Here is a 24,475-nt window from a genome sequence, read left to right as displayed (position 1 = left end):
TAAAAACCAAGGCCAAGACAATCTGAGCTTACAACAACGGAGATGGGGTAATTCCAAGGCTGTTTCTGAAGGAATGTCAGCAAGAACTGGTCATCTATGTACTGGAAAGGAACGGGAGGCAGCCATGAGCACTGGTGTCACACAGACTCTGGGATGTTCACAAGATCCACGGATAGCACTGTTCCTGTAGGTGATCAATACATGTAGGTGACATGACACACAAATCACAACACAAAACCCAGCATCAGGACATAAATCTGCATTGGCAATTTTTAATGTCTCACTTTTGCAGAACTGAAATGTGTATTTAAAGGCACAGAAGGAAGGAAAGGCATTATCTAAGCATGAAGTCATAGGGAAGGATGCTGGAGAGAAACCATGGGCTGCTCTGCTTAGCTGTAGGAAATACAGAATGCAGTGATGAACTAGAGCTCTGAGGCTATTATGGTCTGTGTGAAGGCGCCACTCACACATAGTGTAGTCATCACACCGTGGAGTGAGTGTCCAAGACATGGACAGGCATTTGAAGCTATCAAGCACACACCTTTTACCACTGGAAATCTTTCATGAGGCTGTTTCTGAAAGGAAATATCTACCTGCCTGCCAAGACTTATAATTTAAAAAATATAATCTGGTCTAATTATGACTTATGAATAAAAACATTACAAAAATGAAAGCAGAGACTCTGTCCTTGAAGACAGATAAAGTGTTCTTTGCCCTGTAATAAGATAATCATGAATGTTCCACCTCTGCATCTTTTCAGATGTCATCTCTCTTTTTCTCATACTCTGCCACATGCAGCATCAGGAATGTGTACAACATGGCAGCTTCTGCTAAGGGAACAGATGTACCATCAATTGCTGGGGGAAAAATGAAGGAGAAAAGGCTAGTTTACCTCTAATAAGGCCAGGTGGGAGGGAAGGCAAGACCTGAAACTGACTTTCTTTTCCTTTCGTTCAGACAGGGTCTCACTATGCAACCCTGGTGGGCCTCAGCTCACAGATCCACCTGCCTTTGTCTCAAGTACTGGGATTAAAAGTAAGCGCTACCAAACCTGGTTTAAGATTAAGACTTTCTTAAAAGATTTCTAATTTCAAACACTGTTAATTCCTGAGCTGGGTGTGGTGGCTCACAGCTGCAATCCCAGCATTCAGAAGACAGAGGACGGAGGCCTGGTAAGGATTCTAGGCCATCCTAGGCTAAAGAATAAACTTGGGGCCAACAAGGGCTAGAGTGAGACATTATCTCAAAAAAAGAAGGAAGAGAGGGAAGGAGGGAGGCGGGAAGAAGAAGGGAGAGGATTCCTGATTGCTGTGTGGCAAGAAAGGAACAGAAAGCTTTGTGACTTCAACAGTACAGTGTAAGCTAACAACATCCATTTCAGTAGCATTAGCCTCACTAATTTGTACTTTTCTTTCTTATTGAAAACACTGATTGGCCAAGTTAAATCATAATAGCATGAAGGTAAAAACGAACTCGATGTACGTACAAGCACAATGATTGGGGCCACTCTTTCTGTTTTTGTCTCGCAGAAACTACCTGGAGGTGGTGTTTCCTCCTTTAAACACACAGCCCGAATACCCTATATGCAGATTCCACAGTGAGGAAATAAAACGAGCTGTGCATTGCCTTAAGTAATTTTACAAATTGATGGTAAACCAGATGTTACATAAGACTATGCTTTAAAAATATTAAGCCTCAAATTTCTATCTAGTATTTTAAGAAATGGATTATTACAATTGTTTTTGAAATGAGATAGTAAATGTATTTAAATCTGGACTTTTATGTACTTAATCATTTTTCTTAAAAAAATTAAAAACATCAAGAGCTGGAACATGCTGCCAGGACAGAAATAACCAGAAGTGTGTCCAGTCACCGAGTGGCTCAGTCTTGTTTTGTGTCTTTCAAGGCCTGAAGCCTCTCTAGTAGCGGAGGGTGTGAATAGTGCCACGTTGAAAACAACCAGTCAGAAACTGGGAATCCCAGGTTATCCTTGTTTAGCTTGATCAAAGCAGAGTATAAGTCTTTAGACATCCCAAGTTTCTTGGCAAAAGCATCGGCCTGAAACTCAAATCTGCGGCTCAGGACTGTCAGGCAAAAAGACAAAACCTGTGCAAGAAAAGAAAAGGGTTTAAGCCACCTGCACCTACATTGTCACCTAAGTCTTCATGAACCAGGCTGTGGAAGAAGGCTGGTCAAGACATGAGAAAGGTGAGCCAAACCTTGGGAATTGGCGGGGTGGGGGGGGGTGGGGGGGTGAGGAGCGGCAAGTCAAACTGAGTTTCCCCCACCTCAAACAAACAGACCAGAAATGGGTATATATCCTTATTAAAAAGGAGCTTCTGGGAAAGTGTCAGGTGCCAAAGGCTTCACATTCTTTAGGAACTTCTCCCTGCTATTGTACAGATCAGGAGGTGAATTCAGCCCAGCATTCCAGAGTCAGTTCTCTGTTCACTTCTGCCTCTTTTTATTTGTTTGTTTATTTATTTGAGACAGGGTCTCACATAAGTCAGGCTGACCTCAAACTCATCTTCTGTCCCCACATCCCAAATACTAGCACCACAGGAATCTACCACCACATTTGGAGGTTTCTTTTTCAAATGTTTACTTACTTTGTGCTTGTGTTTTACCTGGTGTCCAAAGAGGTCAGAAGAGGACTTCAAGACCCCTTTGAACTGGAGTGGTTATGAGTCATCATGTGGGTGCTGGGAATTGAACCCAGGTCCTCTGCAAGGGCAGCCAGTGCTCTTAACCACTAAGCCATCCCTCCAACCCCACAGGGTCATTTTTAATATTCTTGATCATTTATTTATCTTTAATAAGTCTTCACTAAGATTATTCTAAAATATATGACTGTTTTAAATCTTGTTTTGTCATTGACATGGTCTCTTTCTCTCTATTTTTTTCTTTTTTTGGTTTTTCCAAACAGGGTTTCTCTGTATTGTTTTGGAGGCTGTCCTGGAACTTGCTCTGTAGACCAGGCTGGCTTCGAACTCAGAGATCTGCATGAAACAGTGCTGGGATTAAAGGCATGCGCCACCAATGCCCGGCTTGACATGGTCTCTTTCTGTAGCTGGCTTCACACTCAAAACTGAATGCTTTCTAAGTGGCTATGGCAATATCTCCAGGGTAAGTTCACAATTTCTAAAGACCATATGAGAGGGAAATTTTTCATGGAAAAATATAAACCCTGAGAGATTAAAAAGTCTTCATAACAGCACTCAGGAGGCAGAGGCAGGTGGATATCTGAGTTGAGGGCCAGCCTGGTCAACAGAGTGAGTCCAGGACAGCCAGGGCTACACAGAGAAACCCTAACCTGAAAAGCTGAAGTCTTTGCATACACAAGCATAGTAGATTGAATGGCATGACATATATTTCTATCTTTTGGGGGCTGGGAGATAGCTCTGTGGTAAAGTACTTGCTTTGCAAGCCTGAGGACCCAAGTTTGAATTCATGGCCAGCACTCATGGACAAGCCAAGTGTACATCAGCAGCCCCAGTGCTAGGGAGTGGGGAACTCAGGGGCTTTCTAGGCAACCAGGTTCAGGAAGATTCCTGGTGTCAAAGTCTGGCCTTGGAGAGAGCAACAGAGGAAGTTAAACTCTGGTCTCCACATGGGCAAGCGTACTTATATATACAACACACATACATTCATACATTCTCTCCCCCCCCCCCCGCTTTCTCTGCCACTAGCAAATATGAGTTTCCTAATAAAGTGCACGAGTCTCTGTTACCATCCAATTCTGCATGAAATGTCTTTCAAATCTTGAATGTACATTTTGGTTTGGCTATCTGAGTCAGACGTGGTGCTATGTCGCTGTCACTCTAGCTACTCAGGAGACTCAGGCAGGAGTCTGTGGCTGTCTCGAGGAGGGAAAGAAGGAAAGGGGAGAGGCAACCCCTTCTCCAACCTTCATTCGCTGGCTCTCGGAACCTTATCTCAGCACTCGCCCGCCTAGCACTTGTGAGGCCCAGAATAACCACCTGTTTTGTTGTAGGTTTCTAATTCTTTTTTTTTTTTTTTTTTGGCAGGATTTCTCTGTGTAGCTCTGGCTATCTTGGAACTCAATCTGTAGACCAGGCTGACCCTGAATTCATAGAGATCCACCTGCCTCTGCCTCTGCCTCCTGCGTGCTGGGATTAAAAAGATTTATTTCACTTTTAATCCTATGCTGTATGTGGGGGGGGGCATGGGGTGTATGAGTACAGGTGCCTGAGGCGCTGGATGCACCGTGTCTGCGAGCTGGAGTTACGGGCAGTTCCTCATGTGAGCTCTAGGAACTGAACTCTGGGTGTTCTGGAAGAGCTACATGAACTTGTAACCACTGAGCTAGCCCTCCTATTTTTCTTTCTTTTCTTTTTTTTGAAAGGGCAATCCTAGGGAAGTATCTCTCCTATTTTAAGCCCCTTAAATGCTGATACTGCATCTATAAAGTCCAGGCTAAACACCCAGGGCCTCTGGAATGCATCTCCTGGGCAACTCAATGCTTTTAACCTGATGTTAGTACCTCTGAGGACTAATCACATTGCAAACCACTCCAATACCTAGTATTTATTTGGGCGATTTTTGAAGTGAATTCAACTATTAAGCAAGGAGACAAAACAAAACAAAACAAAAATCCCCTGAGTAGTCCAACATCAGCATCATTGCTGCCTGTTGGGAACATAGCACAAAGGTCCCTGTGCCCAAAGATCTCCAGAGAAGCCAGGAATGTTACGTACATAGGATTGTCTTTCCAATGGGAAAGATGAAAAACCTGTCCTTCCATCAGAAAGCTGAGGATGACATGATGATAAACCACCTGGTGGTCTGTGTTATCTGCTGGGCCAGGCCATATTAAGCTCTTACAACCAAGATCTGAGGTGGCTGGTGATCTAAATGACCCTGATAGGCAGAACCTCCCCGCAGCTCCCACAACTAGGACCAGAGATGGCTATCAGCCCAAATGGACTCTGCTATTTGTATGACTGAGACCAGGACAGACCCTTAGGCCCTTAAGCTAGTACAGGTATCCTATCTCTAGATCCCATCTTCTTGGAGGGAATGACATGTACCCTGAGTTGAATCTCTATGTAATTACCTTACGCTTCTTTGTGCACTAGGGATTGTATTGCACCAGAAGACTTTTTGTTTCAAATTATACTGGGCTTAAATACACTGGGAATAAACAGCCTATTATTAGACTCCCTAAAGTCTGATCCAGGTTGATGAAGTCAATCTGCACCAGGTTTTCACTCTTATTTATCTCTTTGTGGGGTTCAGTCCCTGTATGACAACTGCCGGGACCCCCTTAGCTGCCAACCCCCTGCCTCAGCTGGAGAGCCCTCCTCCCTGCTGAGCTGAGTTACCTGACTTCCTAGGCAAAAGCAGCAGGTTAGAGAAAACTAAACAGGGAAACCACAGTAATATTATCAGCCCAATGGGGGAAGAAAAAAAAAACACAAGTTAAGTAAGCAAAACTTTAAAAAGCAGGGTGCTCTGGGATGTTTATTATGTACCCATCTAAGCTATGACAAAACCATTGTGTAGCATGCTTAAGCAGAAAACCTCATAAAGCATTTTTATAAACACATTCATCAAAAGTCAAAAGGTTTAATGCCTAGGGACGAGAGAGATGGCCCAGCATTTAACAGCATGTCCTGATCTCCCAGGGGACTCAGGCTGGATTCCCAGCCACAATGTCAGGTGGCTCACACTCCAGAAGCAGCCACCAACTCTGGCATCTGCATTCACATGCATGTGCCACAAACATCATACAAAGTTAAAAATAATACAAATAAATCTTAAAAACAAAAACGATAGCTTAATGTCTATAACTTGGAAATAATAAATACATGTTCTTGAAAGATTTACATAGCCTGTGTGGACACTTTACAGCTACTTCTCTCCATTCTCCTTTCATGGCACACCCCATCCCCATCTCGCCTCCACCCCACATGCTTTCCTAATGAAGAAATAGTATTCACCTAGTCAGTCTGATAACCTTTACTCTTGAACCTGTCTCAAGGATGAATGGAGGTTCCTCAAGATCACTGATATTATTTCTTGGCACCATCTGGAAGCCTCACCAAACACCTTGAGATTTTGCCATGAGATTATTTTCTGAAATACAGTCTGTGCAGAATCTGCTCATGAGTGGTCTCTAACCTTACTTGTCAAATACCCTCTTTTTGTTAGGGGTCCTGACGGGAACCCTAAAGTTACTGAGAACAATCAGAGGAGCACTGTTACACAGCTCCCTCTAGTCTAGCTGTCACCTTCTCAGTTATTACGTGTGTGGTCCTCTCACACACAGATTGTCACACCTACATTGGTGAACACATGGCTAGGACATGGCAGTCTAGCAGGTGACCTCAGCTACTGGAGCTCTGGGGTACACACATCAAGGTTTTATTGCTAAGTTCCAGTTCTCTACTTTTACCACTAACAGTATTCTGGGCACTTAACTATTCAGACTCAGATTTCTCTGCTGCTTTAATACTGTCCAGTCAGTATACTTTTTATACTATACAGTGAGGAACTAGAAGGTTCTATGGTTTTGTTGATTTCTTTTCACATTACTCTAAAGAATTCACATTTGAAACAGGCAAAAACATAGATTTGGTAATTTCAGAAAGCACACATTACCTCATTGTAAGGTGAGAAGACAAACTGAAAGATGATCAAGAGTCCAATCAGAGTAGGTTGGCTGTCATAAAAACCAAAGGCAGCAAAAAGCACCTTTTGACCAATTAACACAGCAAACAAGAAGAAACACAGGAAAGAATTTATCTAGGAAAGAGGATATAACACTGCAGGTTACTATGATGCTAAGCAGGCCAGTCTCAATCAGTGATTGATGGGAGAGTGCCCATCTCACCTGGGCAGGTGGTCCTGGGTTGTAAGAATCTAAGCAGGCTGAGCAAGCCAGTAAGCAGTGTTCCTCTACGGCAGTGGTTCTCAACATTTCTAATGCTGCGATCCTTTAATACAGTTCCTCATATTATGGTGGTTCCCCAACTATAAAATTATTTCACTGCTACATCATAACTGTAATTTTGCTACTGATATGAGTTGTAATATAAATATCTGATATGCAGGCTATCTGATATGCAACCCCCAAAGGGGGTATGCCCCACAGGTTGAGAACCGCTGTTCTATGGCCTCTATTTCAGTTCCTGTTTCCAGGTTCCTTCCATGACACCCTCAGAGACAGAGTGTGACCTGAGGGTTGTAAGATGAAATAAACCCTTTCTTCCACAAGTTGATTTTGGTCATGGTGTTATGGTATTAGAAACCCTACCTGAGACACAAGCTACGCTGGCACCAGCTCAAAGCATAGTGCCGCAGCATTTGGTGTCATGTAGGGATGGTCCTGGAAGGCACTGGCACAGATAAACTTTTTGGGTTTTTTTGCTTGTTTGTTTGTTTGTTTTTGAGACAAGGTTTCTCTGGGTAGCTCTGGCTATCCTGGAACTTCCTCTGCAAACCAGACTGGCCTTACATTCAGAGAGTCACCCGCCTCTGCCTCCCCAGTTCAAGTGTTAAGGCGTGCGCCACCACAGCTTGGTGACAAATACTCTTGATGAAGAGAATGTTAAATAGTATGTCTAACTGGCTATGGAGATGAAAATATATACTAATTTGCTGACAGTGGACAATTATTGGTTTGCTTGGATGATCAGAGGCCTCAGAACACACTAGAGTGAGGCTAGCCTGCTTCCACAGCTACTCTAGGACTTGATAAAGGTGTTTATGACTAGTGGCCAAGGTGACAGACAGTGTATGAGTAAATAACATAGACCCTCTGTCAGAAGAGGCACCTGGCTCCTACTAGGTACCCAGTGTGTCCTCAGGGACCAGGCCACTGCCTTGTGGTAGGGCTGATCCTTTTATAGAAGGGGCAGTGATTTTCCTTATAGATCAAACACTTAGATTTGGATTTATTTAAGCCTTATGTGTTGTGTGTGTTTGTACAGCACAGCTTCAAGTTAAGGAGCTAAGTTTCAACTAAGACCTATGGCACAGGAAAACTGGGCTCACAAGTCTTCCCACAGGGGTTGTGATCCACAGGTTAAGAACTACTGGTTTAGAGGAGCAAGCAACACCCTGAGGAGGAGTGTACTGGAATTGCTTTCTACAGTTTTCAGTGACTATATAACTACTCTGAAATGAGAGGAAAGGCTTTGGGTTAGCTTTGGTTTGGCATTGCTTCATCAGAGGCAGGGTGTGCCAGTTGGTCTTTGCCAACCTGATACAAAATTGGCATATCTGAGAAGAAGAACCTCACATGAAAAATTGTCCCTACTAGATGGCCTGGGAGCAAATCTGTAGGGCATTTTCTTGATTGTTGATTGATATAGGAGGGACTGAATTGTGGGTGGTGCTACCCCATCCCAGGGTAGGTAGTCCTGGGTGGTATAAGAAAGCAGGCCAGTAAGTGGAGTTCCCAGGTGACTTCTGCTTCAGTTTCCTGCCCTGACGTCCTTCAGTGATAGAGTGTGACCTGAGAATTTTAAGATGAAATTAATCCGTTCCTTCCCAAGTTGCTTTTGGTCATGGCATTTTATCATAGCAATAGAAACCCTAAGACACGGGGTCTGACTAAGACACAGGGTTTGGCTATATATATAGTCCATGTTGGCCTCACACTAATAATCCTGCCTCAGTCTCCTATAAACTGAGACTAAAGTTAAAATAATTTGTTTGTTTGTTTGTTTTTGTTTTTCAAGACAGGATTTCTCTGTGTAACAGCTCTGGCTGTCCTGAAACTCAGTTTGTAGACCAGGCTGACCTAGAACTCAGATCAGAAATCTGCCTATCTGGAGAGATGGCTCAGAGGTTAAGATCACTGGTTGCTCTTCCTAGAGGTTCTGAGTTCAATTCCCAGCAACCACATGGTGGCTCACAACCATCTATAATGAGATCTGGTGCCCCTTTCTCACATAAAGTTGTATATGCAGATAGAGTACTCATATACATAAAATAAATAAATAAATCTTTAAAAAAAAAGAAAAGAAAAAAGAAATCCACCTACCTCTGCCTCCCAAAGGCATGTGCTACTACTGCCTGGCAAACACATATACCTTTAATCTCATAATTTCACTTATAACATATACAAATAACATGCTATTCTGGCACCAGATGAAAGTAGGGTGCCAAGATGCCCTCATAAAAAATAAAGGGGGATAGAGAGACGGCTCACCAGTTAAGAGCACTTGCTGCTCTTGCAAAGGACCTGAGTTCAGTTCTAGCACCAACATCACATGACTTATGGTCATTTTAACTCGGCTCTAGGTGATCCTATGCCTCTGGCCTCTGTGGGCTCTGCACTCAAGTACACATACTCATATGCAGACACACATGCCTCTATATGATAAAGAATCATAAAAATAGATCCAGTGATTCTTTTAAAACCTTTTACAAGTAGAAAGATAGCATCTTTTTGTATTTATAATTTATTTTTGTATAATGTGTATGAGTTTTTGTGCAGCATGTATGTCATGGCAAGCATGTGGAAGTCAGGACAACCTGCAGGGTTATTCTCTCCTTCCACCAGGTGGGTTCCAGGAATCAACCTAACATTGCCACTTGCTGGCAAGTACCTTTACACACTGAACCATCTCACCAGCCTTGAAAAAGCATTTTAATGTACATCTTATTTAATTTTGCTCCTTCTTGGTTTTCACAGCTCATGTATCTGAGCAACTCTGGAAGTGATAGAAATGATGGTGACAGCAATAAATACTAACATGTACTCAACATGCTCCCTCTATGCTCCAAGTACACTCCAAACTCTACCAGTACTATCCATTTAATTCCTAACTAGTCCTATGCTATACTCTTCAATGAAGAAATGGAGGCAGAGAGAAATTAAGGTATTGCCTCAGGTTCCATGTAAACTCAGAACCACAAAGAGAAGTCAGGCAACTTGACCTCAAAATTGAGGTCCTCCTGCCTCAGGTTCCTGAATGGTAGGATTACAAGCCTGTGCCATCACTCCTGGCCTAATGAATGTTTTCCCCATTAATATATGTCACAGGCCTGTTATACTTTTATTTACTTACTTAGCTTTTCTTTTTAAGACCAAGCCTCACTATGTAGCTCAGTTTGGCCTGAAAGCGGCTATATAGCTCAGAATAGCTGTTAGCTTCTAAAAATTTCATCAATTTGTTTATTACATGCGTGTGTACAATAACACATGCTACACTGCAAGTGTGGAGGCCAGAGGACAACTTGAGGGAGCTGGTTCTCTCCTTTCACCATGTGAGTCCTGGGGTTAAACTTGGCTTGGCAGCAAGTACCTTTAACTGCTAATCCTCTTGGCAGCCTCACAAACTGAGATCTTTCTGTCTGGGTGTCCTAAGCACCTAATTACAGGTGGGGGTCACTACGCTCATTTTTCCTGCCATTCTAACTATTCCTTTATAACCGAGCCAGAATGCTGATGCACAGCTGTAATCCTAGAATACGGGAGGTGAAGGCAGGAGGATCAGGAGTTCAAGGTCATCTTTGGCTACATAATGAGTTCCAGGCAAGTCTGGACTTCAGGAAACCCTAACTCAAAGAAAACAAAACAAAATGCAATTGTCATTCCAAACTTACCTGACTAATAATGATATTTTTTATTGTGTGTCCCAACTTCCAGTGTCCCAGTTCATGGCCAAGTACAGCCAGCACCTCCTCATTTTTACATCCTTGTTTCTTATTCTGAATCAAAGAAAAAAGAGAGAATAACCTATTAATAACCTTTAATTTGTTTATATCTTTAGCCTTGATCCAGTAACATCCTTTCAAGGACTCTAACAAAAACAACAGACTTCAGTATAGAACTTTTTGCTTAACACAGAATTCACTACACCCCCCCCCCCCCCAAAGACAGAACTATAAACAAGACAGGCTCCAACTTCACTAAGTTCAATACCCTAGACTAACTTAGATTAGGAAAAAAAAACTGGAAAAAAACATAAGTCTTTATCAATATGGTAAAGAGTTAAACAAGTCATAATGAAACCCTTTGACAGCCACATCCTAAACCCACTAGAAATTTCATCCTCAAGTTTGTTCTGACATGGAAACTCCTTGTGATAAGCATGATCAAGTAACAGTCATGCACACAGTCATCAGGAACACTGACGGGAAGACAGCACAGTGTCAGGCACAGCAACTGTATGTAACAGACAGTTATGCACAGTCACCAGGAACACTGGCAGGAAGACAACAGTGTCAGGCGCAGCAACTATATATGACAGACTATAATGACTGGACCACTTGACATTCTTCCTATTTTTTGAGTGTCTACAAATATGCACATCTCAAGAAAGACTCGAAAATATACCAGTAACAGCTGTTTAAAATAGATCTTCAGGGGCTAGGGACATTCAAAGCCTGCTGCTTAATATGCATGGGCCCTGGTTCTAATCCCCAGCACTACCAAAATAAAATAAATGGATTCAAATTATAATGCAAGGAGCATAGGAGAAATAGGAAGGGTGAAAACAGCAATGTGGGGTCAAGAAAGCGGATGGGCATGTTGGGGAGGAAAGCGGAAGGACAAACAGCAGCAAATTAAGCAGACGGCGCTGAGTCACAAGGCAGCAGGGGAGCATACAGAGGGGCAGCTGAGTGCTCTGCTGAACTTTCAAAGGACATGGAGGACAACAGCAAACTCTGGGGCTGGAGAGAAAGAGTAAGCAGGTTAGAATAAAACCCAGGAGACCAGAGAAATGTCTCAGTGGACAAAGGTGCTTGTGCCAACAAACATAAACCAAAACCAATAACGAAAAGTTGGCTCAACAAAGGTGCCTGCTACCAAACTGATGACCTGAACCTGGTCCTCAGGACTCACATGGTGGGAAAGAATCAACTCCTCTTTCACCGCCACATGTATGACAAGGCACACGAATACACACACCCTACACACCACGCACATACAACAACCTAACTTGGGTTAAAAAAAAAAAAAGAAACCTAACATCCAAGTAACATGATCCCTGAAACAAAAAGGAGCAGCTGTGTGTGTGTGTGTGTGTGTGTGTCTACCAGGACAGACCAATGCAAATCTTCACCAGGCCTGTACTCTATAAAAACCTCAAGGTTCTTCAAGATTAAGGTCAGTACAATGTGCTGGAGAGATGGCTGCTCTTCTAGGGTAGTGGGGTCCAATTTCTAGCACCCCCATAGTAGCTCACAACTGTCTGTAATTCTAGTTGCAGAGAAACTGATGCCGTCTTCTGGCACCCTCAGGCACCAGGGCATGCATGTGGTACATATATAGGCATGCAGGTAAAACACTTATATACATTATAGTTTTGTTTTTTTAAATCAGTGACAACTTATGGTAAGAATCTCCAAGTACTTAGAAAACAAGTCACAACAAGTGAGAAATAAAGACCAGCATTAGTGTCATAAGAATTTGTACAATGGGATTTATCAGATTGAGAATACAAATATACAAATAAGCATGCTTTATACAAATAAGGAAACAGAGTTGGGCAGTAGTGGCACACCCCTTAAATCCCAGCACTAGGGAAGCAAAGGCAGGGGGATCTCTGAATTCCAAGGCCAGCATGGTCTACACAGTGAGTTCCAGGACAGCCAGGACTATGTAGAGACCCTGTCTCGAGAAAAAAAAAAAAGGCAAAAGGCAAAGACATGATAGAGTAACAAGGGGTAGGCTGAGAATGTGTCTTGATCATGTCAGTTCACCTTGATTCACTTCCTAGCATGGGGCTGGGGGACAGTATGTCACACAGCATGGGAATCACACTCAAAGCCACATCAGCGTGGAATGAAAGACGAAACAAGGATAACTTGCCACCAAAAGGGGGATCAATGACTTGCAGTGAAATGTTAGAAAGAACTGGATTTTCTTTCCTTCCACACTAACGTCACATAAAAGAACACAGACAAATACCACACCATATATGTAGCACGCTCCTTTTCATAAAACTCATACCTAATCTCATTTGATCCTTAACAACACTGCACTGGCAACAAGTGGAATATCTTTACTTCAGAGAGAAAGAAAAGGAAGTCGAGAAATCAAAATGTCTTGGGGGAGTTGGGGGACAATATAATCCCAGCACTTGAGAGGTGGAAGAAAGGACCAGGTTCAAGGTCATCCCCAGCTACATAGAAAGTTCAAAGTCAGCCTAGCTACAAGAGATCCTGTCTCAAAACAAAAAAACCGGTTCAATCTGATAAGCCCATCCCCCCAAAATTCTGCCTCATTCACATATCTTCTTCTCAGAAACCTCCCTGTCTATTAGAATCTGCAGTAATATGTCAGTTTTAAGATGGGTACAGTCAAGAGAGACTCGGAGACTGAGGCTGAGGATCAAGAGTTGAGGCCAGCTTGGGATACATCAACCTCAACAAAATAACAAAACCCCAAACCTCAAAGGCTTTTTGTTTGCTTTTTTTTTTTTTTTTTTTTTTTTTTGAGACAGGGTTTCTCTGTGTAACAGCCCTGGCTGTCCTGAAACTTGCAACCAGGCTGGCCTCAAATTTACAGAGATCTGCCTGCCTCTGCCTCCTGAGTACTGGGATTACAGACGTGCACCACCATCGCCCAGCTATCCGAATCTCAAATTTTAAAAAGCCACACTACTTCAGCTATTCAAAATATATCTCATATACCTTAGCATGTCTCAAAACTATAGACTCCTTGTCACCTCTACTCACAGATTTATTAGGGTGGGATGAGGTCTAAGGTACCATGGCATCTAATTTATATATATAAACACTGTAGTTGATGAAATAAAAGCAGGTTCTTTAAGAAGCCAGCAAAAGGCAGCAAGCCCAACTCATCATACTTCAAAGGGGTACTTGAACATTTGTATTTTGTACTGCTGAGGACTGAATGCAGGCCCATGACATGCTAGGCAAAGTATTCTATTTCTGAGCTACTCCAGCTACCAACTGTGTTTATAGTCAAATAAAACTGCATTCTACTTACATTGTTACATCCCCTAAAATCACTTGCTAGTATGTAAATTAACTACAGTGTCATAATGCCCTGCACTGGACACCCTTAGGCAGGCTCCCTGCTGAACCTGCAGGACTAACTCTTACTGAGTCATCCTTTCTCCCCTTCGCTTTCCTTTCTATGAAATGATCTAAAGTCCTTGTCTCAGCTTTGATCTCCTTTGTCTCGGGTGGTTAAACCAAAGTGGTTTTTATTTAATATCCTAGTTGGCAAGGTAATTCCACTTAAAGTAAATATTAAAAGCCAGGTGTGGTAGCTCATACCTATATTCTCAACACTCAAAAGCCTGAAGCAGGAAGGTCCCAAATTTGAAGCCAGCTTAAGCTGTATACATAGTAAGTTCCAGGCTAGTATGGGCAACACACAGCAAGCCATGGTCTTCTGTGGGGTGTGTGTGTGTGTGTGTGTGTGTGTGTGTGTACCTTTGCCTTGAGACAGGGTCTCTCACTGAACTGGAAGTGCAGTTTTGGCTGCCAGTGAGTGCTTAGGGTCTTCCTGTCTCTATATCTCTATACCTACATGCCTGGCTGTTTACATAGGTGCTAGGGATTCAAATTCAGGTCCTCAAGTTTGTAGAACAAATGCTCTTACCCACTGGGACATCTTCCCAGCTGCATAAGACTCTATCTTAAAAGGGGGGATAAAGTGTGGAGACATAGCTCAACAGTTAAGAACATTTGTTGCCCTTGCAGAGGGCTCAGGTTTAATTCCCAATACCAACCTGGTGCCTCAAAATCATCCAAACCCCAGTTCCAGGATATCTGATACCCTCTTCTGTAATCCACAGGCACCATGCATGCACATGGGGCACATTCATACTTGCAGGCACAAGCATAAGTACAAACACACACACACATACAAATAAATCTAATAAACAAAAACCACAGAAGGCTTAGGAGTTAAGAGTACTTCCTGCTCTTCCAGAGAATCTGGGTTTGGTTCACAATGGCCTCTAACTCCCCTTCGGAAATCCAGACACACCTTTTCTGGCCTCCACTGACACCTGCACTCACATGCACTTACCCACCCACACACTCAAACATGTAATTGAAAATAAATCCTCTAGAAATCCAAAGGCATCAGTCCTTCCACCATACTGTTTAACCTCACAGAAATTGTCTCATTACATATTCAAAACAGGAACAGGTACCTATTAGAGCATTCCTTTAAAACTCAAAACAAATGCTCAAACAACAACCATTATTTTCCATAACTTAAAAGGAAAGCACAAGAGATTTCATGGGTGTTTTTTCATTTCATCTCACAACTCTAAAAGGTGAGCACTTTACTCCAACATTTCCCAATCATGAGAGACTCTACTCCATTCTGACTCTACTCCACTCCCACTCAAGAATATCTAATAGTATCTGGGGATGTTTTGGTTGTAATATGTGTGTACTGGTCTCTAGAGGGGACAGGACAATGATGCTCCAAACATGACAAGAGACTATCCAGTCCAGTAGTGCCAAGGTTGAAAGATCCTATCAGCCTCTCTTCTGCCTCAAGGAATCAGATGTTCAGAAACCTTAATTTATTTGCTCAGAGTTGTGCAGCTGGTAATTGAATAAGGATCTAAAATCATCTAACACGACACCAAACCAAGGGCACATGCCATCCCACATACAAATACCACAGACTGTTGCTGAAGATTCTTACTATTTCTTGCTATTCTCCCTTATTCTTAGTGCTTTAAATTTTACTAGTCAGCATTAGCTGACCTCACCCAGTAATGCTTTTAGACTTTCAGAAAAGTTTTCTTGGGGTTGAGAGTACAGCACACACCTTTTTTTTGGGGTGGGGTGGGGTGGGGGGATGTCTCAAGACTCCTTTAATTCCAGCACTTGGGAGGCAAAGACAGGTGGATCTCTGAGTTTGAGGTCAAACTGCTCTACATAATGAGTTCCAGGACAGCCAGGGCTATATATGAAGACCCTGTCTCAAAAACAAACAAGCAAAAACAACAAAATAGGGAAAGTTTTCTTGAGCTGGTGAGATGACTTGATGGGTAAAGATTTTTGCCAACAAGTCTGGAGAGCTGAGTTTGATCCCTGAAACTCATGAAAAGGTGGAAGTAGAGAATTGATTCTACAAATTGTTCTCTGGTCACTAGACACATGATATGTGACACTCACACAAGTATGCACATACACAAAATAAAAATAAATAAAAAGGAAAAGAAATGCCTTCTCTTCTACTCTTCTATATCTTGTATCTCTCGGTTCCCAGTATCAGAGCAAAGGATGTTTGTCTGACTATCCCCCTTTCACACTGTAAGCTTATAAAGATTAGGTTTCTCTTCAAAACAAAACAAAAAAACTTTTATTTTTTCAATTTTGAGACAGCACCTCATACATGCCAGGCTGACCTTGAACTTATAATAAAAATGACTGGTTTATTTGGTGCTTTGCATTGAACTTAGGTTTTATGCATTTGAGACAGCACTTTACCATTGAGCCATATTTCCAGTCCCTACTTTTGGATTTTTTGTTTTGCTTTTTTTGTTTTATTGAGACAAGGTTTCTCTGTGTAGCCCTGGCTGGCCTTGAACTCACAGAGACCCGCCTGCCTCTGCCTCCCAAGTACTGGAATTAAAGACATGTGCCGCCACCACCCAGCTCTTTTGACAGCCCTGTCACTTGCTCTGAAGACCAATCTAAGCTTCAAACCACTTACCTCTGCCTCCTGGGTGCTGTGATTAAAGGTGTGAACAATCACCCCAGAGTACTTTTGTACTTAATGCCAAGCAAAGCAGTTCAGTACAGAGCATATATTTCATAAATATGTGCTAAAAACAAATTAATTCAGTTATATAATGCACCCAAGGAATCTCAATGACTAAATGACAGGACTAGGTCTTGACTCTGTCCACTGCCCAAGTAAGGCCTATTAACTGCTATGTCTCAATTACACCAAAAAGTAAATATCTACCTTCTCTTTTTGTCTGCAGAAATTGTTTGATCAGAATAAGGGCCAATGAGATGTCTCATCAGATAAAGGTGATTGCTGTAATAGGCTCTCAGACCTTAGCACAACTGACTCCATGATGAAAGTACCTTTCAAGTCATAAAACTCAGCATACAGGCAGTACCACCAGCCAAAATGAAAACAAAGACCTAATTCATCAAAATCCTTAGGAAATCCAGGAAAGTCTCTAAATATACTAACCTTGTTTTTCAGCTTCTGTAGTTCTGTTCTAACTGTTCTTGTTAACTGAATCAGGCCAACTCTGGGTATGGGTTTTGGGCTTAAAAGTTCATCCTAATGGGGCTGGAGAGATGACTCAGGGATTAAAGAGCCTACTCTTCTAGAGGTCCTGAGTTCAATTCCCAGCAACCAACCATATGGTGGCTCACAACCATCTATAATGAGATCTGGTGCCCTCCTCTGGACTGCAGGCATACAAGCAGACAGAACACTACATAAATAAATCTTTTAAAAAAGTTCACCCTAAGAAAGGCTTGGGACTACAATGGAGCCACACTGATTACACCCAGATAAGTCACCAGCCAGCTAACAAAGACATTTATTGGCTTAAATTTATGTGTCCAAGTAGTCTTCTTTGGTAGATACACCAACAACAATTGCCACCTATGCTGCCTAGATGAGCTTAATCCCCAGGACTTAGATTGGCCGGAGACAATCAACTCCTACAACTGGTTCTGATTTTGCCACAGCATGTACACATACACACACACACACACACACACACACACACACACACACACACACACACACACACACACACAAACGTGCGCGCGCGCGTGCGTGCATAAAGCTATTACATGATTTTTAAAAAATAAGATCTTTCAATTTTAATATGTACAATTTCACATTTTTATATGTGAAAGCTTGCAAGGTACTTTAGCATGTGATAAAGGTAATCATTTCTCCCAAACAGCAGAACTTTAAAGGGTCCACAGTATTTCTATCTGGTGGTCTCTGTGGACTTCACTTGTAGCACAGAAACTGGTATTTTATGCTCTGTCAAATAAGTTATGTATAAAAACTAAGTCAGAGTCTCTGAGGGAAAACAGAACTCACTTTCACTTTAGTTCTTATTTCTTCACTGTCCCCTTCGCCATCATTGCGGGGTTCCAGGCCAGGCTCCTCCTGGTTGTCTTTGTTTAGTACAGAGTATTCTTCTAGTAGAGTGTCAAACAAAACTATTCTCTTGTTCTTGAAGAAGCCATAAAAGTAAGCATTGCTGTGGGAAGAGCGCTTAGATCCTAAGGAAAAGACAGTCCAAAGCACGGAACAGAATTAAAACATCTGGGCTCCTTCAGAACTAATGGAAAGGACATTAACATTTCCAAGCTGTTTAACACCTGGAAAAAAACTGTATTAATAGAAATCATTAGCAGCAGTGGAGTGACTGTCATCCTGCTCCATTTACTCTCCCTGGTTTGTAGTAATAGTACACTAAGCCTAAATACCCAATTGAAATGATTAAATTCTGATAAAGCTATGAAATGGAACTTAAAGCGGCAAGAAAAAAAATGTATATGCCTACATGGAATTTAACAAGAGAAAAGCTCACCAAAGTATTGTGAAGAATGCAAAATGTCATATATATATATACATATATATATACACGATTACCATATTATCAAAAAAAGTGCATATAGATAGAAAGGCATAAACCCGAGGCTATGAGAAGAAACACCACAGTAAGGAAGTGTAGTCCACGGGGATCCACAAGTATGGACATCATTTGTCTCTGTTCCAGGGCTTTTTAAAAAGCAGATGTCTATTATCAGGAAGGGCTCTGTGAGACTGGAAGGAAACTTTCAACAGAGGCTGAGTGTACCGAACTGTGGTTGATACCACTTTCTTCTTTATGTATTTCTTCAATTTCCAAATGTTCTTCATTGTACAATGAGTTGAATAAAGTGGCTAAGAGTATACTCTGAGCCCAAATCCTGGCTTTGGCATGTATCAGTTGTGAAAATCTAGAAACCATTTTAAAGCTCTAGTTTCATGTTTATGAAGCAAGGCTAATATGTACCTCATAAGATATTATAACAACATACCTTGACCCACACTAATACTACTCTTTTTATATGTGTGTGTTTAAATAAAGAAATGACAAAATATTTATTTCTCTTAAAAACTTCAAGTTTCCCAAAGAAAATGTGAATTATACATCTATCACTTCTATTTTTTTCATTATTTACTTATTTTCATTTTGTATGCATTGATGTTTTGCCTGCATGTATGTCTGTGTGAGGGTATCAAATTCCCTGCAACTGAAGTTACAGACAGTTGTGAGCTGCCATATGGGTGTCGGGAATTGATCCCAGGGCCTCTACAAGAGCAGTTAGTGTTCTTAACCGCTGAGCCACCTTTCCTTTCTATTTTAACAAAATATTTATTTTTATTTATGCATATGTGTTTATTTATGTAAGTGTATGATACCCGTGTATAGGGGCTAACAGAGGTCAAGGGAAGCCATGGGGTGGAGGGGGCTGGGGAGGTGACACGTCATTTCAGAGCACTTACTGCTCTTGCAGATGACCTAAATTTAGTTTCTATCACCACATCAGGTGAATCAGAGCTACATGCTAACTCCAACTCCTAAAATCAGACATACACATATACACATAAGTTTAATTTTTCCCTGGGGGCTTATGTATCCCAGACTGTTCACCAGTGCTATGATGTAGAACTTTTGATCCTCCTGCTTCTACCTTCCAAGTGCTGGGTTTATAGGTATGGACACAACAGAAGGTTTATGTGGTGCTAGGAATACAATCCTGGACCTTGTTCATGCTAGGCAAGCATTCTACCAACTGAGTCATCCTCCTAGCCATGCATCTACTCATATTTCTAAAATGACACACTTGGCAGTAAGTTTAAAATACAGTAAAATAGTAGTTATTATTATTTATTATATTATAATATCATTTTTGGGTGTATTTACCTGGAAGTTAAGAAACAAACATAAGGTCCTATTTTGTCAGTACTGTGGCAAACTTTGCTATCATTCTCATACTGTTTTCTTTTGAAGTGTGTGTGTGTGTGTGTGTGTGTGTGTGTGTGTGTGTGTGTGTGTGTGTGTGTACACACGTGTATGGGTGCCCACAAAGCCAGAAGGTGGCTTTGGATACCTTGGAGTTGAAGTTACAGTTCTAGATCACCCATCATGGGTTCTGGGAACCAAACTCAATTCCACTTCAAGAACAACCGGCACATTTAACTGTCTAGTCCTCTCTCTATCCCCTCATACCTTTTTTTCTAAAATGAGGAAGAGCCTCGGGCCTCATCCTTGCTAGGCAAACATTCTACTAAGTCATATCCCCAGCCCTCATCTCAAACCTGTAACACAAATCTTCTAGATGCCATCTGAGACTATTGGTGGGGGTGGTCAGGTCATATGCAGACAAATAAAACTGTTGTCTCAATAGTTCCCATTGGTCCAGGCTTCTACGAGTATGGTCCAAGGAATAGCCACATCAAAATCATAGACACTGGGAACACCTACCAAGCCAGAGTCTCTAGAGTGGGAGCCAGGAACCTGTCTTTAACAAGTGTTCCAGGGAATCCACATATAATTAAAGTTTAGGAGTTTCTGTACTACACTGTAAACCTTTTAAACTACTATGTCTGGTAAGCAGTTTGTATTTGATAATACTTGTTTACTAACTGGGTTAATAATACCAGTAAAATAGTGAGGTAATGCATTGAGAACTCTGAGAATAAAAACACTTTGCTCTCGACAGGAGTTTGAACAGCACCTGACACAGACGAACACACCCTCCTGGTACACTTAGTCCTTTTGCTGTTCATTCCTCTCTGCCAACTCTGAGCCAGGTGATGCCCTCATCTTTGGCCTTAAACACCAGTCATGTGCCAGAGACTTCTAAACCTATGTTCTGAGGACAAGCTTCTCCCTGAAGCCCCAGGCTTACATATGCAGCCACCTGTATGACATGTCTATACTGGAAATCTACATATTTGTTAATTCTACTTCCTTAATTGCTAAATTTAATCTTTATTCTCTCTATGGAAACACTAAATTCTAAGCCAAAAATATATGCTGACTTTTTCAACTTAGAGTTTAAGTATAATAACACATTTTTATTAAGGAAACCCATGGGACTGGAGAGATGGCTCAGTGTTTAGGAGCACAAGCTGTTGCAGAGGACCCAGGTTCAATTCCCAGCACCCCCAAGGGTGACTCACAACCAGCTCTAACTCCAGTTCCAATGGATTCAGGAATCCAATGCGCTCTTCTGACTTCCATGGGCACCAGGCATACATGTGGTACACAGACATCCATTTCAATAAAACATTCATACACATAAAATAAAAATACATAAATTTTAAAAAGCCAACAGCACCCATAAAATTTTTTAAAAAAAGAAACTCACAAATTGTGATTTCTTTTGCCCAACAAGGTCACCTTAGTTTCTCCTAAACTTAAAGATTCCTCTTCAAGAGGAATCATTTCAGCCTACTTGGACCTCTTCTCCCTCTACCCGAATCATGGACATATGGACAAAACTCCAAAATTCCCATCTAAGATCTTTGGAATTTCACTTTAAGAATTCCCTTTTGGATCACTTGTAGGCTGGATGGGTCTGCCTGCTTCTCAGGCAGTCAGTCCCTCTGGACACAAACATTAACAAGTCCAGCTCACACTCATTTATAAGTTGTTACCCAGGATGATCAGGGCTTTCACAGTTTGGTTAGCTGTCCTGCAGTCCCCAGACCTGGGAACTAGTCCTGTGTACAATACAAAAACAATTACCATACGAGTGGTTTCCAACAATGTGCAGCTACAGGAGAAGCTCCACAACAGATCTCAACCTACTTGTATTCTTTAAGGAATTTTAAAATTAATTAATATATGTGTGTATGATGAAGGTGTCAGATCCCTTGCAACTGGAGTTATAGATAGTTGTGGGTTTGTAGAACTTCCGACTTACTAGAGGGGGTGCTTGGATCCAAACTCCTCATGATTTCAAAGCAAACACTTTTCAATGCTGAGCCAACTCTCCAGCTCCCTGTTAGTTTATTTATTTTTTGTGTGTATTTATGCACACGCCATGGCTCATGTGTGGAGGTCAGAGGACAATTTGCAGGACTTCGTTCTTTCTTCCTACCATGCAAGTTCTAGGGAATCAGTTCAGTCCTCTGACTTGGTAGCAAGTCCTTCATTCACTGGGCCATCTCTCTTATTTGTTGTTCTTTAAGATTTAAAAAAATAAGTATGTGCATGTGCACACATGTGAGTGCCTACAGAAGCCAGAAGAGGGCAAAGATCCCCTGGGTCTAGAGTTACAAATGGTTGTGAGTTTGGGATTCAAACTCTGGACCTCTGGAAGAGTAGCAAGTGCTCTTAACTGCTGAGCCACCTCTCCAGGCCCTAGATGTCTGTATTTTTAATCTGTGCCTTTTCCCACTTGTTACTGGAATCCCCTTTCAGAGGGGACTGCACAGTGAAGGTCTTATGTGAGACTGCTTCTCATTTGGGAAACCTAAAAGCTAGGCGTTTGTTTCCTCAGCAATTCCTGCAACTAGCCCCATGCACCAGCTTAGTGGGTAAGATGCAGCCCTGGGAATTCTGAATAGCCAAGAGAATCACACAAAAAAGCAAAGCAGTCGACTTCATTCTGCAGCTGCCAGTGACAAAGTTGTTAGGGCTCTACTTTAAAACAAAACAAACTTAATTTTTACATTTATTTATTTTTATTTTATATGTATGGGTGTGCACCATGTGTGCCTGGGGCCTAAGAGTCCAGAAGAGGGTGTCAGATTCCTTGGAACTGGAGTTATAGATAGTTGTGAGTCACCATGTAGGTGCTGGGAATTGAATTCTAATCCTCTGGGAGAGCAACAAATGCTCTTAACCACTAAGCCACCTTTCAATCCCTTCTACTCAAAAAAAAAAAAAAAGAAAAGAAAAGAAAAGAAAAAAGTATATGTGTGTTTGTGTGTGTGTAAGTGCACATATGTGTTCACATGTATATGTGTGCATGTGGAGGCCACAGAACAATCTCAGGTGTTATCCTAACAAATGCCATCCACTTCCTTTGAGACAAGAGCCCCAGGGATAGTGAGCCCCAGGGATCCTCTGGTTTCCACTTCCCCAGTGCTGGGAATACCGAGTCCCACTACACAATACATTTTTTTGGTTTTCAAGGCAGGGTTTCTTTGTGTAGCCCTGGCTGTCCTGGAACTCTCTCTGTAGACCACGTTGGCCTTGAACTCAAAGAAATCCACCTGTCTCTGCCTCCCAAGTGCTAGGATTAAAGGTGTGCACCATCACTGTCCAGCTATACAATGCATTTTTATATTTGATCTGGAGATCAAACTCAAGTCCTCATGCTTGCAAAGCAAGCCTTTTATCAATGAGGTTAAGTTATATAAGCCTCGAATACAGGATTCTGCAGTGGCAACAACAGTAATCTCCCCATACTGGCTCTACCCGTAAGTCCTAATTCATAGTCACACATTTAAGAGTCCATTTTGCAAGGTTGGTAAATAGCTTTTTGAAGATTTTGTAGCTCTCAATAAGAAATTCTTCTGCTTAGTCAATTGGTTACAGAGCTATGAGTAAGATGATTTGTAAAGGTATTTCAATACTAACACAGACATGAGAACTCTAATTCCTTAAAAACCTGTTCTTCTTCCAATTCTATTCCCATTTATACGACTGTCCGTATCAACTCCAGAATATTTGTTATCCTTAATATTACTTCCTTATTTCCCTATATGTAATCTATTAGCAAATGGCATCAACATTCCCTGTTTCTTGTGGTGATATTTTGTTTGTGCTCCAACAAATAAAGCTTGCCTGGAGATGAGAGAGTGGAGTTAGCCACTAGTCAACCATAGAGGTCTGGAGGTCTGTAAGGACAGGAAGTGATAAGGCAGGGCAGAGATAGGAGCTATGTCCCTTTTCAGCTGAGGAGTTGGCGAGGTAAGAGGTGGCTGTGGCTTGCTCCTTTGTCTCTCTCAGCTTTCAGCATTTACCCCATATCTGGCTCCAGGTTTTTATTAAGACCAATTGGAACACATGCAACAGTTTCTCTTCATCAACTATTGCTTGAGTCTAAAATAAAATAAAACAAAAGAAACAAACAACAAAAACACCCATCCTTTCTAACCTGGACTACCAACCTCCTACCTGCTCTCTCTGCCTCGCCCTATATGGCATTCACCACACAGAAGGCCGAGATCTTCTCCTGGCTGTGTGTGGTAGCTCATACCTGTAATCCCAGCACTAGAGAAGCAGACGCAGTAGGATCAGGAGCTCACGGTCAGTCTCAATTGTACAGTAATTCTGAGGTTAGCTGGGGCTACTTGGGCTGTCTCAATCGTCAACAAACACCAAACTCTTCCCCCTGCTGGCAGAGGCCTGTCAGGCTCTGTGCGCTTGCTCCTGGCTGCTTCTGGTTACAACCACCTTTGTTCCCTCCACTTTCACTGCTTGTCACTGGTGATGTTTTAGTTTACAGTAGGCACCAGAGATTCACCTGCTACTGCCTCCCATGTGCTGGG

At 41.9% G+C, this 24,475-nt stretch overlaps 1 protein-coding gene across 2 annotated transcripts in view; it reads right to left on the bottom strand.

Moving 5' to 3' along the window:
- Positions 1–244: 244 nt before the first annotated feature.
- Positions 245–24,475, bottom strand: part of Zmpste24 (zinc metallopeptidase STE24) — a 38,995-nt gene continuing 14,764 nt past the window's right edge. Inside the window, exons 7-10 of one of the 2 annotated variants that reach the window (XM_005083827.4) lie at positions 18,011–18,195; positions 10,585–10,689; positions 6,628–6,771; positions 245–2,109 (exon numbers count right to left, since the gene is read on the bottom strand). In XM_005083827.4, coding sequence (XP_005083884.1) covers positions 1,885–2,109; positions 6,628–6,771; positions 10,585–10,689; positions 18,011–18,195 — 659 coding nt within the window. In that variant the 3' untranslated portion in view covers positions 245–1,884. The remainder of the gene's footprint in view (positions 2,110–6,627; positions 6,772–10,584; positions 10,690–18,010; positions 18,196–24,475) is intronic. The other variant, XM_040756731.1, reaches the window with a different exon arrangement.

The sequence above is a fragment of the Mesocricetus auratus genome, unplaced genomic scaffold (genome assembly GCF_017639785.1).
Source record: "Mesocricetus auratus isolate SY011 unplaced genomic scaffold, BCM_Maur_2.0 Super-Scaffold_100014, whole genome shotgun sequence".
NCBI lineage: Eukaryota > Metazoa > Chordata > Mammalia > Rodentia > Cricetidae > Mesocricetus > Mesocricetus auratus.
Note: the sequence above shows the minus strand (reverse complement) of the source record. Positions and strands in the feature narration are given on the sequence as shown.